This window comes from Macrotis lagotis, chromosome X (genome assembly GCF_037893015.1).
Source record: "Macrotis lagotis isolate mMagLag1 chromosome X, bilby.v1.9.chrom.fasta, whole genome shotgun sequence".
In the NCBI taxonomy this organism is placed as follows: domain Eukaryota; kingdom Metazoa; phylum Chordata; class Mammalia; order Peramelemorphia; family Peramelidae; genus Macrotis; species Macrotis lagotis.
Genome location: NC_133666.1, coordinates 241923520 through 241935838, shown reverse-complemented (window position 1 = coordinate 241935838; position 12319 = coordinate 241923520). Strand labels below are relative to the sequence as shown.

Here is a 12319-nt window from a genome sequence, read left to right as displayed (position 1 = left end):
TTTTAATGCTTTTGGTATGCTATAATTGTCAACATAAAACCATGCTCACAAGTTGGAAGTCTTTAAGTATGGAATTAAATGACATTCTTACTCAGTGGTGGCAAGCTTATTTACAGCTGGATTATTCATTAGTCTAATTGATACTTAAGAACCAGGCAAATAACATTTTTGTGCACTTACTCTCCTGGGTTTCTGCATTAAGTGTTTAACAAGCTTCTGTTGCCTGAAGCAGTTATGGTTAAAAAAACAAACTGACAAAAATATGCATTAAAATACTATTGATAAACAGACAAGGAACAATACAGGAAGACAATAATTTTGGTATCTACTGACACTGGATACCGTGCTAATGTCAAAGTACTTTACAAAATCTTGGATTTTCCCAGGATCAGGGTCAGGAAGAATTGAGTTCAAATCCAGGCTCATTTACTAGCTATCTGACCTTGGGCATGTCTCCTTTTTCCACACACCTCAGGTTCAACTGTAAAATGGGGATAATAACAGCACCTATCTCCCAGTGTTGTTGTGTAGCTCAAATGAGATCTTTGTAAAGTGCTTGGCACAGTGCTTGTATTAAAACCATCTCTCTATATTTTACTAAAATTAAAGAGTTAGATTTTTTTCACATACCTCATTATGAATCATTACAAAGTCTTATTCTCTTTTAAGAGACTCAAGTGACTGGGGTCTGGAATCACAAAGTTCCTTAAGGGCACACCAGCCTTCCAACTCTAGCAAACAATAATAACAAATAATTGGCATGCATATTGATTTTTTCTGCTTATAAACAGTACTATCCATCATATTTGATTGTCATGTCCACTTTGGAAGGTAGATAACCACAATTTTAGTCAAACTGTCACTTTGTCAACTTAATTTGAATTTAACTACTGAGAAATTAAAGATTAAACCCCAAAGCCAAAAAGATTCTCTGGATTTTTATCTTATCTAGAAAAGAAATTGGAAAAACTAGAATCATTTGAGGTTTCTAATAACTGAATCTTAATTCCATCATTAAGGATGATTTGAAAACTCATGAATTTTTTCAGAACTTTCCAGTATAATTGTTAAATTCAAAACAAAACCATTAAACAAGTATTACTGTATTTCCATTTTAAAAGAAAAAATATACCAATGATGATGATGAATGCATATTTCAACTATAGGAAAGGTGTCTAAGACCAGTGTCAAGGGATAAGATGGGCTATAAGGATAGGACAGGTTATAAGATTGGGAAAGCAAAGATAAAATAAAGCCACAACCTATATTTAGCAAATGCTCTGCCTCTTCATGTACTAAACCTTTCAAATATCTCAACATAAGATCAGCTGATTTAAGATTTATCTTACATGACTGGTAAATGATCTAGATGTCCAAAATGCAACAAATAGTATAAGTACAAATAGTATAAGCAACTTATAAATAACTGAGAATTGATTATAGCTTGTTCCCTCATCTTTTCTCTTTCTTCCTCTAAAAATAAGGGAGAAAATGACTTTTCATTACTGTATCTTTGATTTCTCTTATATCTATCATCTTCTTACCTTCTCTTCTCCAATAGCGATAATAAAACATACGAAATCTTGTGGAAAATATTTTTTTATTAACTTCAATATCATAATATCTACTAGCATGTATATAAACTTGATAATGCTGGACCCTTGTTGTCATTTATTTATTTCCACTACAAAGGATAGAACTTAAAAAAAATTTCCAGGGCAGCTAGGTGGCACAGTAGACGGAGCACTGGCCCTGAAGTCAGGAGGACCTGAGTTCAAAACTGGCCTCAGACTCTTAATAACTGCCTAGCTATGTGACCTTGGGCAAATCACTCAACACTGCTGCCTTAAAGTAGAATAAAAATTTTCTAAACAAGTGAAAAACTACAAAGTTATTGAATTCAACCACAACTATTAAAGCCATGTTGTTGTTTTTTTATTAGTAACTTACAGAAAAGTCAGAATTATACTCTCATCAACTATTTGTACATTTAAGAAGTATGACCTTAGGCAAGTCATTAAATCTAGCTGGGTCTCAGTTTCCTTTTGTTCTTGAAAGGGTTGAAGTTCCTTTTAGCTCCAAGTAAACAATTCTATCCATACCAAAATTGTACTAACAAAGTGAATTGCAAAATGTGCCTACAAAAGACTCCATCTTTTTATAGATGAGCACTCTGACCCAGTAACTCTAAGACTAGATTTATAACATGAAGACGTTATAGACAAGAACAAAAGTATTTATAGCACCACTATTTATAACAACTAAGACAAACTATGTGCCCAGCAATTGGGAATGACTACACAAATTGTGGTATATGATTCTTATGGAATGTCATAGTGCCATAACATTCAACAAATCATAAAGACAAAAGAAATATGAGAAAACTTGTAAGAAGTGATTCAGAGTAAAGAAGCAGAGTCAAAAAACAATATATACACTATATAAATTATCCCACAATAAAAGTAAACAAAATGCAGGTCAAGTACAATGGACAATGATCACACTAACTTTCAGAGTAAAAGCACAGAATACTTTGCAAAATCAAAATACTGCACATGAAAGTAGAGAATAATTAAACCAAGTGAGTTTTTTTAAAAATATAACAGAATACAATGGATAAAGAATTCAGACACATGATGAAAGACTTGATGACTGAAACAAGCAGAACCAGAATAACATAAACATTGAAAATAATGCAAATGGAAAGACCAAAAGTTAATATGGTGATAATTATAATGGCCCAAGAGTTAAGAAAATTCATTTTAATTAATAAATAAGCATTAATTAAACATCTACTCTATCCCAGGAGCATTCGGAAAACAGACAAAAATGAAACAGTCCTCAAAGAGATGACATAGTAATAGTAAAGTTGACATGGACAAATATATGAATGTTTAAAATATATACACAAAATACAAGAAAATTTTCAAATAAACTTTTTAAAAAAGAATTTGCAGGGTTGGGGGCAGTTAGGTGGTACAGTGGATAGAGCACTGACCTTGGAGTCAGGAGGACCTGAGTTCAAATCTGGCCTCAGACACTTATTATTACCTAGCTGTGTGACCTTAGGCAAGTCACTTAACCCCATTGCCATTAAATAAATAAAATTAAAAATCTTAAAAAAAAATGTAAAAGAAGAGTGGAGAGGTACTAACAGCTGAGAGAAGCAGGAAAGGCTTTATTCAAGATTTGGCATTTTAGTTGAGAAAACTAAGGGATAGTATCAAGAAGGCAAGGAATTTCAGTCTTGGGGAACAGGCTATGGAAAAGGTACAGAAATAGGAGACAGGAAGGAGTGTCTTGTTTGAGGAACTGCAAGAACAGTTTCATTAAACTGAAGAGTATGTGAAGGTGAATAATGTATTAAGTTTAGAAAAGTGGGTTGGGAGTCAAGGTGAGGGTTTTAAAATATCAAACAGAAATCCAAATTATCTTACAGGGCTGTTGAAGTTTATTGAGCCAGGAAATTGTTAAGATTTTAAGATTATCACTTTGGCAATGGTAGAGAGAATGAAACGGAGAGAGGAAAATTGGAAGACAAAGAAGATCAATAGTTCAAGCAAGAGGGTAGGATGCAAATTATGTAAGGAGAGCTGGAATCAAGAGGATTTGATAACAGTTTGGCATCATGGTACAGTAGAAATTTAAGTCAGAGAAGCTGAGTTCAAAACCAGTCTGTTCCTTGCATGTAGGACTCATTTAATTTCTCCTCATTAACTCCTATAAGGTTGATTCCAAGTCCAAATCTCTAACTCTATTACGGGATGGATAAAACTGAGAAATCAAGGACAACTCCAACATTAGATCACTAGGGACTAGAGAAAAGATTGGAAGAACATTCATTTAAAAGTAAAGATGAATTCTAGTCTACAGAAGTTGATTTTGAGATAAATACGCAACCATCTAGTTCCAAATATATGATATGCAGTTGGTTAACAAGGGACTAGAATTTAGAAGAAACTAGATTTAGAAAGTAGATGAATCTGGAAATCAGCGCCCTCCCTTCACTGTAGAACTGGGAGATCAGGGGTATTAAATAAAACACTGTCAGTTATTTTCCTCTTTTCTTTTTTTCATTTTTGTTATGAGGGGAGGTTCCCAGGTTGGGGGGGGGGGATATTTAGATTAATGTAAAAACAAATAGTTGTCTTTTTAAAATAAAAAAATAAAGTTAAAAACAAATGCAATTGAGTGACCAAACAATTCTGCCAGAAAAGTTACAAAACTGTTTTCTATTCTCTGACCTAGAGACTTTACTACTGGTCCTATAGGTTAAGGAGATCACAGATTCCAAGAAAAGACCAAAATGTACAAAAATAATCGTGGCAGCATTAATTATAACGACTGAAAATAAAATATGTCTTACACCTAAGGAATGACTAAACAAACTACTGTATATTACTATCATAGAATAATATTACACTAAAATGCCTACAAAATATAATAAATTCAGAGAAATATAGAAAGGATTTTGTTGAGTAATAGAGTAAATGCTTCATCAAAAGCAATTTGTACAATGACTCCAACAAAAAAATAAAGTCAAAAATACTCTGGTCAAATATGGCAGCAGTAAGATATCCTCAAAATTAAAGTGCACATTACTCTTTCCTTTTAATCAATATAATTTGGGAAAAGAGATGTGGTTAAGTTAAGGAACAAAGCCTTTCTTTTAATAAAGAGTAAATTACAAAAGTGTAAGATTAAAAATGTTCTAATAGTGGTGATCACTTTCATACTGCTTTGTTCAACTCTTCTCACAGAAAAAAAAAAAGAAAATCTTGGTCTGGGTGCTCTGAAAAACAAAACTTAAACAAAAAACTGTGTGGAACAAATCAGTGTCATTTCTCCTCCACAATGTGTACATAGTACTTAATATTGTAAATAATTTAGTATCATTAACTATCATATATTTTATGTCATCGCTAATTAAAGAGAAACTCTCTTCTAGTCTTTTCTTGAGTCATATATTGCCTTTAAATGGGTAAAGTACATGAAGCACTGCTGATGAATTAGGACATGATAGACTTTTACATATTTAATAAGTACTTGTCATCTACAACCTCCTCCTTTCAATCTATTCAGTAAACAAAACTGATAGACATGTTCCTCAACTGTCATTTTGTTCCTATAAATGTCTTTCTCCTCTTTTCAAAAGCTTTCACAGGATCTTCATTACCTTCAATAACTTAAAACTCAAAGATATTCAACAATTAGCACTCATCTTTATCTTATCTTCCTTACTATCCATTCAAAGCTATGTAAACATGCATGCCATCTCCATGACTTTTATTCACCTCCTTTCTGGATAATTTTCCACAACCCTTCCAAATTAATCTCTTACCCTCCTTCAAAATACAATTCAAGAATTATTTTCTTGAATTAATTCCAGATTAATCTCAATTAGCTCTGAATTTATCAGCAACATTTCCCAAAATATAACAGTGAAAACCAACTGGAAACCAATTAAATATTAAAACTGGTCATAAATATGTTTAGCTCTTGTTCCCCACAAGGCCTCAGCTTCCTGATCTATAAAATGGAGGAACTAAATCTCCTCTGATCCCTGTTAGCCCCATCTCCAAACTCCAGAAATTTTAAATGCCTGCAATGTTCTCCCTCATTTCAACCCCTCAACTATCCTAGCTTTCTTCCTAGCTAACATTCTATCTTTTACAGGAATCCTTTCCTGATCTCTTAATTCTAGTACTTTCTTTGAAACAACTTGTTTATACAATTGTTTACATGTTGTTTTCCCCAGTAAGGTGGAGCAGCAGATAAAGTACAGGGTCCAAAGTTCTGAGTTCATATTCAGTCTCAGACACTTACTAGCTATGTCTCTCTGGGTGAATCATTTATCTGTCTGCCTCAATTTCCTACCCTGCAAAACGAGGATAATAACATCACTCAATATGCAGGGTTATTTTAGAATCAAATGACATATTTGTAAAGTGCCCAGTACACCGTAAGTGCAAGATAAATGTTTCTAAGATTCCTTTCACCTTTCTGCAAGAGGTTATGAGTATCTCAATCACAGGAACTGTCTTTTAACTTTCTTTGTATTCTCAGTATTTAGTTCAGTGTCTAACATACAGTAGACACTTAATAAATTTTGAATAGTTTTGAAATTCTAAAAATCTCACTCCCTTTTCCAACCTAACTTTTTTATAGAGCAGATTTTTTTATATAGATGCTATTGTCTTGACTTTGTATTTTCTCATAATATTTATTATTCTGCATATATATTAGGATTCTTGATTAAGTGCTGATACAATTAGACTTCTTTTCATTCAGAATGAAGGAAAGAGGAAGGTCATTTTCATCAGACACCAACGATATGAGGATCAAAATAAATCTAGGTTTTAAAAGTTCACAATATAAAGTATAGCTGGTTCCCTTTTGTCTTGTATCTGACACACTTCATTAAAATCACACAAAAATAATTCTATAGGATTTAGTGTTTTGCAAAATTAATCTCAATCAACAATGTGACCTGGCAGCCAAAAGTTAATATAATCTTATATTGAACAAATTAAAAGCACAGCATCTAAAACAAGGAATGCCTGAGTCCTGCTACTTTCTGCCCTAGTTATATCATTTGGATCCAAGTAGCACAAATTGAAGTATTGAGGTTCTAGAGAGATACACAGATGGAAAAAGAGAAGCAGTGGGACGAGGATACAGGATAGTCTTGAAGGGCTGTAATGTAGACAAAAAGAGAATTTCCTTGTTTTGCTTGGCTCCAGAAGTTCTATGGAAGTTAAGTGAATGGAGGAGTATTACGGAAGCAGAGCTAGATTCTGATAAAAGGAAAAGCTTCTAGAACAATTAGAGTTATCCAAAAATGTAAAGTGTTGCCTAGGGAAATAAACTTCTCCTCGCTGTAAGTTTAGGGGGTTTCCTAAAGGTATATGAGTTAGACTGAATGAGTTAAGACTCTCTGGAGGTCCCACATTTGAGCTTTTATTATTCCCTGATTTTTGTTACTAATAGTAATTCAAGAATTTCATGGTCTTAAAACGTCCTGACTGTCCCATATTATTACAAAAAAATTTTCTACTGCATGTGTGTATATAAAACAATTACATCCATTAAAAAGAATTACTGTTGGGGAGCTGGAGTACCCAACAATAGCAACTGGAACCTCTCTACAGGTGAAAAATTAATAGGAAAGAGGAAAAAACTTCAGAAAAAAATAGGGAAAAAATGTTTGAAAGGGTTTTGTCTTTAAAAGGCTGAATAGAGCTGGTCTTCCTTTAAATGGTCAATACTTGAAAGTCCTTTAAACCACAAGTATTAGTTATTAATGTATATTATAGATTAAAGAATATTCTAAATACCATAGTCTACTCACGCAGACAAGTATTATGTAAGATATGGTATGGAAATTATATGTTGTCCTCTGGAAAGTTTTGTCTTTGACTACTTTTTTGCAAGGCAATGGGGTTAAGTGACTTGCCCAAGGTCACACAGCTACTTAATTAGAAAAATGTCTGAGGCAGGTTTTGAACTCAGGTCCTCCTGACTCCGGGGCCAGTACTCTATCCACTGCATCACCTAGCCTCCCCTACCATTATTCTTAATTGTAATTCATTCTTAATTAATAGCAACTAAGGAAATCCATAGTTTAAAAACTTTTTGTTCATTTCTTTAATGAAGTTATACAATGGGGCAGCTAGGTGGCGTAGTAGATAAAGCAGCGGCCCTGGAGTCAGGAGTACCTGGGTTCAAATCCAGTCTCAGACACTTAATAATGACCTAGCTGTGTGGCCTTGGGCAAGCCATTTAACCCCCTTTGCCTTGCAAAAACCTAAAAAAAAAAAAAATAAAGTTATACAATATGGTCAAGTCAAAAAGCTTTTATTCATAACACTTAGTGTCACACCCAGCGCTAAGCACTTATGAAACAAAGAAAGGCAAAACCAGTCATTTTTTCAGAGTTCTCTGCTTAATCAAGATGATATTCAAATAACTATGTATAAACAAGAATCAGACAGGAAAAATTAGAGATAGTAAAAGGAATGTTTGAGCAATAAGGACTTAAAGACTTCTTGCAGAAGTGGGATTTGAACTGGAACATGAAGGAAGTTAAGCAAACTAGGAGGTTGAGGTGAGGAGGGAGAGATTTCCAGGCTAGGAGGGCAGCTGGTGAGAATGCTTGAAGTCAAGAGAGATGAAGTGTCTTGTTAAGGTCAGTATCACTAGACTACCAATTTTGTGAAAGAGAATAAAATATAAGAAGAATGCAAAAGTAAGAAGATGCCAGGTCAAAAAGGGTTTTAAAAAGCAAGCAAAGTCTATATTTGACCTTGAAGGGTAACAGGAAGGCAGTGATGTTTTCTACCTAAAAAGGGTGGAATGATCATACCTAAACTTTAAGTTTAGACAACAATTTGATAGCTAAGAAGACAATGGACTAAAAATAGGGAGATTTTTAAGTAGGAAGACCTCTAGACTAACTTAGCTTTTGTAGGAGTTCAGGCATGAGATGGTCAGGGCCTGAACTAAGGTGGTGGCAATGTCAGAAGACAAGAAGGTGTTATTTAGGATATCTGTTGTGAAGATAGAATCTACAGACTTGGCTACAGGTTATATACAGAAGAAAGGAGATAAGAGGGGGGAGAGTTGAATATGACATCTAATTTCCAAGATTAAGTGATTGGAAGGATAATGATGCCCTCAAATATAATAGGGAAGTTGCGGGGGAGGAGCAATTTTAAGGGAAAGATGAGGTCAGTTTTGTTAAGTCTGAGATGTTTACAAGGTGCTCAACAGACAGATGGATAAAGGAGTCTGTATGTCAGGAAAGAAATGAGGGCTAGATAAACAAATTTGAGAATCATCACTGAGGATAATGGAATACAATATCAAATTATTTGTTTTAGGCAATGTACTGAACTATTTTGTAGTAATGGGGTTATAGATAATCTCAATATCACAAATTTAAATAATTATAATTACATTCATTTAGAGTTTTCCTTCTAACTTCCCAATGAATTAAGAAGCATAAGTATTATCGGCATTTAATACAAATGATAACTTTGTCATTTAACTTTGATAAGTTAAATGACTTACCAAAGTCATACATGTAACTAGTAAGAGTTCCTGTCAAGATCTTCTCCCAAAGTATCTGAGTTCAAATCCGACCTCAGACACTTAATAATTACCTAGCTGTGTGGCCTTGGGCAAGCCACTTAACCCCAATGCCTTGAAAAATCTTAAAAAAAAAAATACCAGTGATCTCTTTGGGGGCGGCTAGGTGGCATAGTGGATAAAGCACCGGCCCTGGAGTCAGGAGTACCTGGGTTCAAATCCGGTCTCAGACACTTAATAATTACCTAGCTGTGTGGCCTTGGGCAAGCCACTTTTAACCCCATTTGCCTTGCAAAAACCTTAAAAAAAAAAATCCTCTCCCAATTCAGGTTTTCTGGCAGCAAGTCCAGTATCAGTATACTTTCTACTCTCTACCTCAACCTATTCCAAATACACATGTGCAAAAACTGTAACTAATCAAATCAATTCATGCAATATACATTCATCCTGGACTTCTACAAGCAAATTTTCTCAATTTATTTTCAACACAAATAAATCTTTTTTCAAGTATTCTACTCCACTGAAGAGCTAATGACTGTTTTCCTATATGGAAGACAAAGATTCCTCTTTCAAAGTGATTTTAGCTGACAAATTTAGTTGAAAGGAAAAACAGTTTCAGTTTGAAAATCAATGTTACCATACTATGTGGCAAAAGCTTGCTTATCAGCAATAAAACACCTGTTCGAAGGGAGTTTTGAAAACATTCTTACTTCAGAATAGAATACTAAATGAAGGAATTAATCATTTTAGTATATATCATTTTGTCAAGAATGATACTTTAACAGACTGCTTTCTGTGGTGTGGGGAGGGAAGCAAGGTTAGGGGGAAAATTGTAAAATTCAAAATAAATAAAATCTTTCTTAAAAAAAGAATACTTTAAAAGAAAACACTTCTTTAAAATTCAAAATATGCTTCCTCCTACAAATGTCCAAAAATTCTACAGTAAAGACATCTCCAATTTTTATAAATGTTAAAAAGGAAACAAAACTAATGGGATTGTTTAGGTCTAAAGTTTTGTGGTGGTTTCACCTCAATAGGTTTTTATTATATTTCAAAACAATTTTCTCTTTAATTATAAATAATATTCTATACTTATGCTCTTTATAAGATTTTAAAAAGTTAAATAGACCTAAGAGTTAGAGAACTTGAGTTCAAACTCTGACTCTGTCATCTAAGTGATATTGGTCCTCTTAGTTTACCTCACTGGATCTAACTTCCTCAGCAATCAAATGAGGGGTTTGGTCTAGCTATTCCAACTCTATACTCAGTTTCTATTAAGTTTTAATTATTTCTTGGGGAGAAGAGGATGTATGGAATGGAAAACCGGTGATTTCACTGGTGTAAAGAACTTCCAGTAAGAGACTCTTCTCTGCCAATACAAATCAGCAACTGCTCAGCAAAGTAAAGGCTGAGAAAGTTGACAGGGGACAGACACTAAGTACAGGATCATATAGCCAATATCTATTAAATGTGGGACTTCGATTTAGGCATTAGTGGATAGGGGTTAGACCTCTATCCGTGAGTCCACTAACAATATTTTTAATGATGTCTACGGAGATCTGGGAAGGTAGTAAAAATGAACCATTCTCACGTCTAAATCATTTTTGATTCTATCAGAAACACGGGTGGAAAAAGAAATCTGAAGCATTCTGTAGTATGTAGCCTGGGAATTCTTTTGCTATTATTCAAAATATTCTTGTTCCCCCATTACCATAATCAATAACTATGTCAAAAATTAATAGCGTGTTTTTTTAAAACTGCAACTAATAAAATCAGAGAATTTCGAGATACTGAAGCAATAGGTTCCTATCAAAGCGTTGGTCTTTTGGGAAGAGAACCCTTAGTTTAAATTGCCTTTTCACGAACAACTAGATTTCTTATTTTTTTTCTTATTTTTTTGAGTTTTACAACCCCCCCATCTTGCGTGGCTGCCCACCTCCACGGAAGGCAGCCGTCCGTTAGTCTTCGCATTAACACCTGGAGTTTACAAGGCTTCTGGGGGGAAGGGGGTTAGAACGGCGACAGTTGTTCGGAAGTTCCAAAACCCAATCCCCGTCCCTTCGGGAAGGTCCAGACTGCAGAGCCCGCGCCCGCAGCGGGCCGGGGGCCGCGGGGCCCGCAGCGGGCCGGGGGCCGCGGGGCCCGCAGCGGGCCGGGGGCCGCGGGGCCCGCACCGGGGGCCGCGGGGCCCGCAGCGGGCCGGGGGGCGCGGGGCCCGCACCGGGGGCCGCGGGGCCCGCAGCGGGCCGGGGGGCGCGGGGCCCGCACCGGGGGGCGCGGCGCCCGCAGCGGGCCGGGGGCCGCGGGGCCCGCAGCGGGCCGGGGGCCGCGGGGCCCGCAGCGGGCCGGGGGCCGCGGGGCCCGCAGCGGGCCGGGGGGCGCGGGGCCCGCAGCGGGCCGGGGGGCGCGGGGCCCGCACCGAGGGGCGCGGCGCCCGCAGCGGGCCGGGGGGCGCGGCGCCCGCAGCGGGCCGGGGGGCGCGGGGCCCGCACCGAGGGGCGCGGCGCCCGCTCCCGGCCATGGCCGCGCCGCACGCCCCGGCGCTACGAACAATAACCGCGGCGGAGCGCGGGGCCGGGCGGCGGGCGGCGGAGCGGGCACGGCCCGGCGCGGAGGCCCCGGCGCGGGAGGAAGAGGCGGGCAGCGGCCGGGCCGCGCCGGGGCGCCGGCGCCCGCACTTTCAGACTGGGGGGCCGGAAGGCAGCGTGCGGGGAGGCGAGGCGCGGGGCCCGGCCGGGTGGGGGCGGGGCGGCTGCCCGGCCCGGCGCCGCGTCCCCCGCCCGCCCCGCCCGGTGACAGCGGCGGAGGCCCGGGCTCCGGCTCCCGCCGCGGAGCGTCGACGCCGCCCTCGAGCGCCGGCTCCTTCCCCCGCCCCCCCCCCCCCCGGGAGCCGCCGGCTCCTGCTCCTACCCAGAAACTCTCCACAAAATGCGCCATGACCATCGCGCCGCCGCCGCCGCCCCGGCTCCGGCCTCTTCTCCCGGCCACCCCCGCTGCCGCCGCTGTGTAAACACGGCCCGGCCCCCGGCGGCGCCCCCACCCTCCTCCTCAGCCGCCGCCGCCGCCGCCTCGGGCCTCCCGGACGCCTCTGAGGCGCATGCGCCCCCTGGCGGCCATGGCGGGCCGCGCACGGCAGCTCACCCCGCCTCCGCGGCGCCGCGCACGCGCCCCGCTTCCTCCCTCCTTCCCCCCCGCCCCTTCCTTCGGGAACGCGCTCGGCCGCGGGCTA

The 12319-nt window shown here is 39.1% G+C and overlaps 1 protein-coding gene across 6 annotated transcripts in view; it reads right to left on the bottom strand.

Moving 5' to 3' along the window:
* FCHO2 (FCH and mu domain containing endocytic adaptor 2) overlaps positions 1 to 12088 on the bottom strand; it is a 147130-nt gene extending 135042 nt beyond the window's left edge. For 2 of the 6 annotated variants that reach the window (XM_074208559.1, XM_074208560.1), the window contains exon 1: positions 12001 to 12088. In XM_074208559.1, coding sequence (XP_074064660.1) covers positions 12001 to 12033 — 33 coding nt within the window. In that variant the 5' untranslated portion in view covers positions 12034 to 12088. Of the gene's footprint in view, positions 1 to 630; positions 921 to 12000 lie in introns of those variants that run through there. The other 4 variants (XM_074208563.1, XM_074208565.1, XM_074208562.1 and 1 more) reach the window with 4 other exon arrangements.
* Positions 12089 to 12319: the final 231 nt, after the last annotated feature.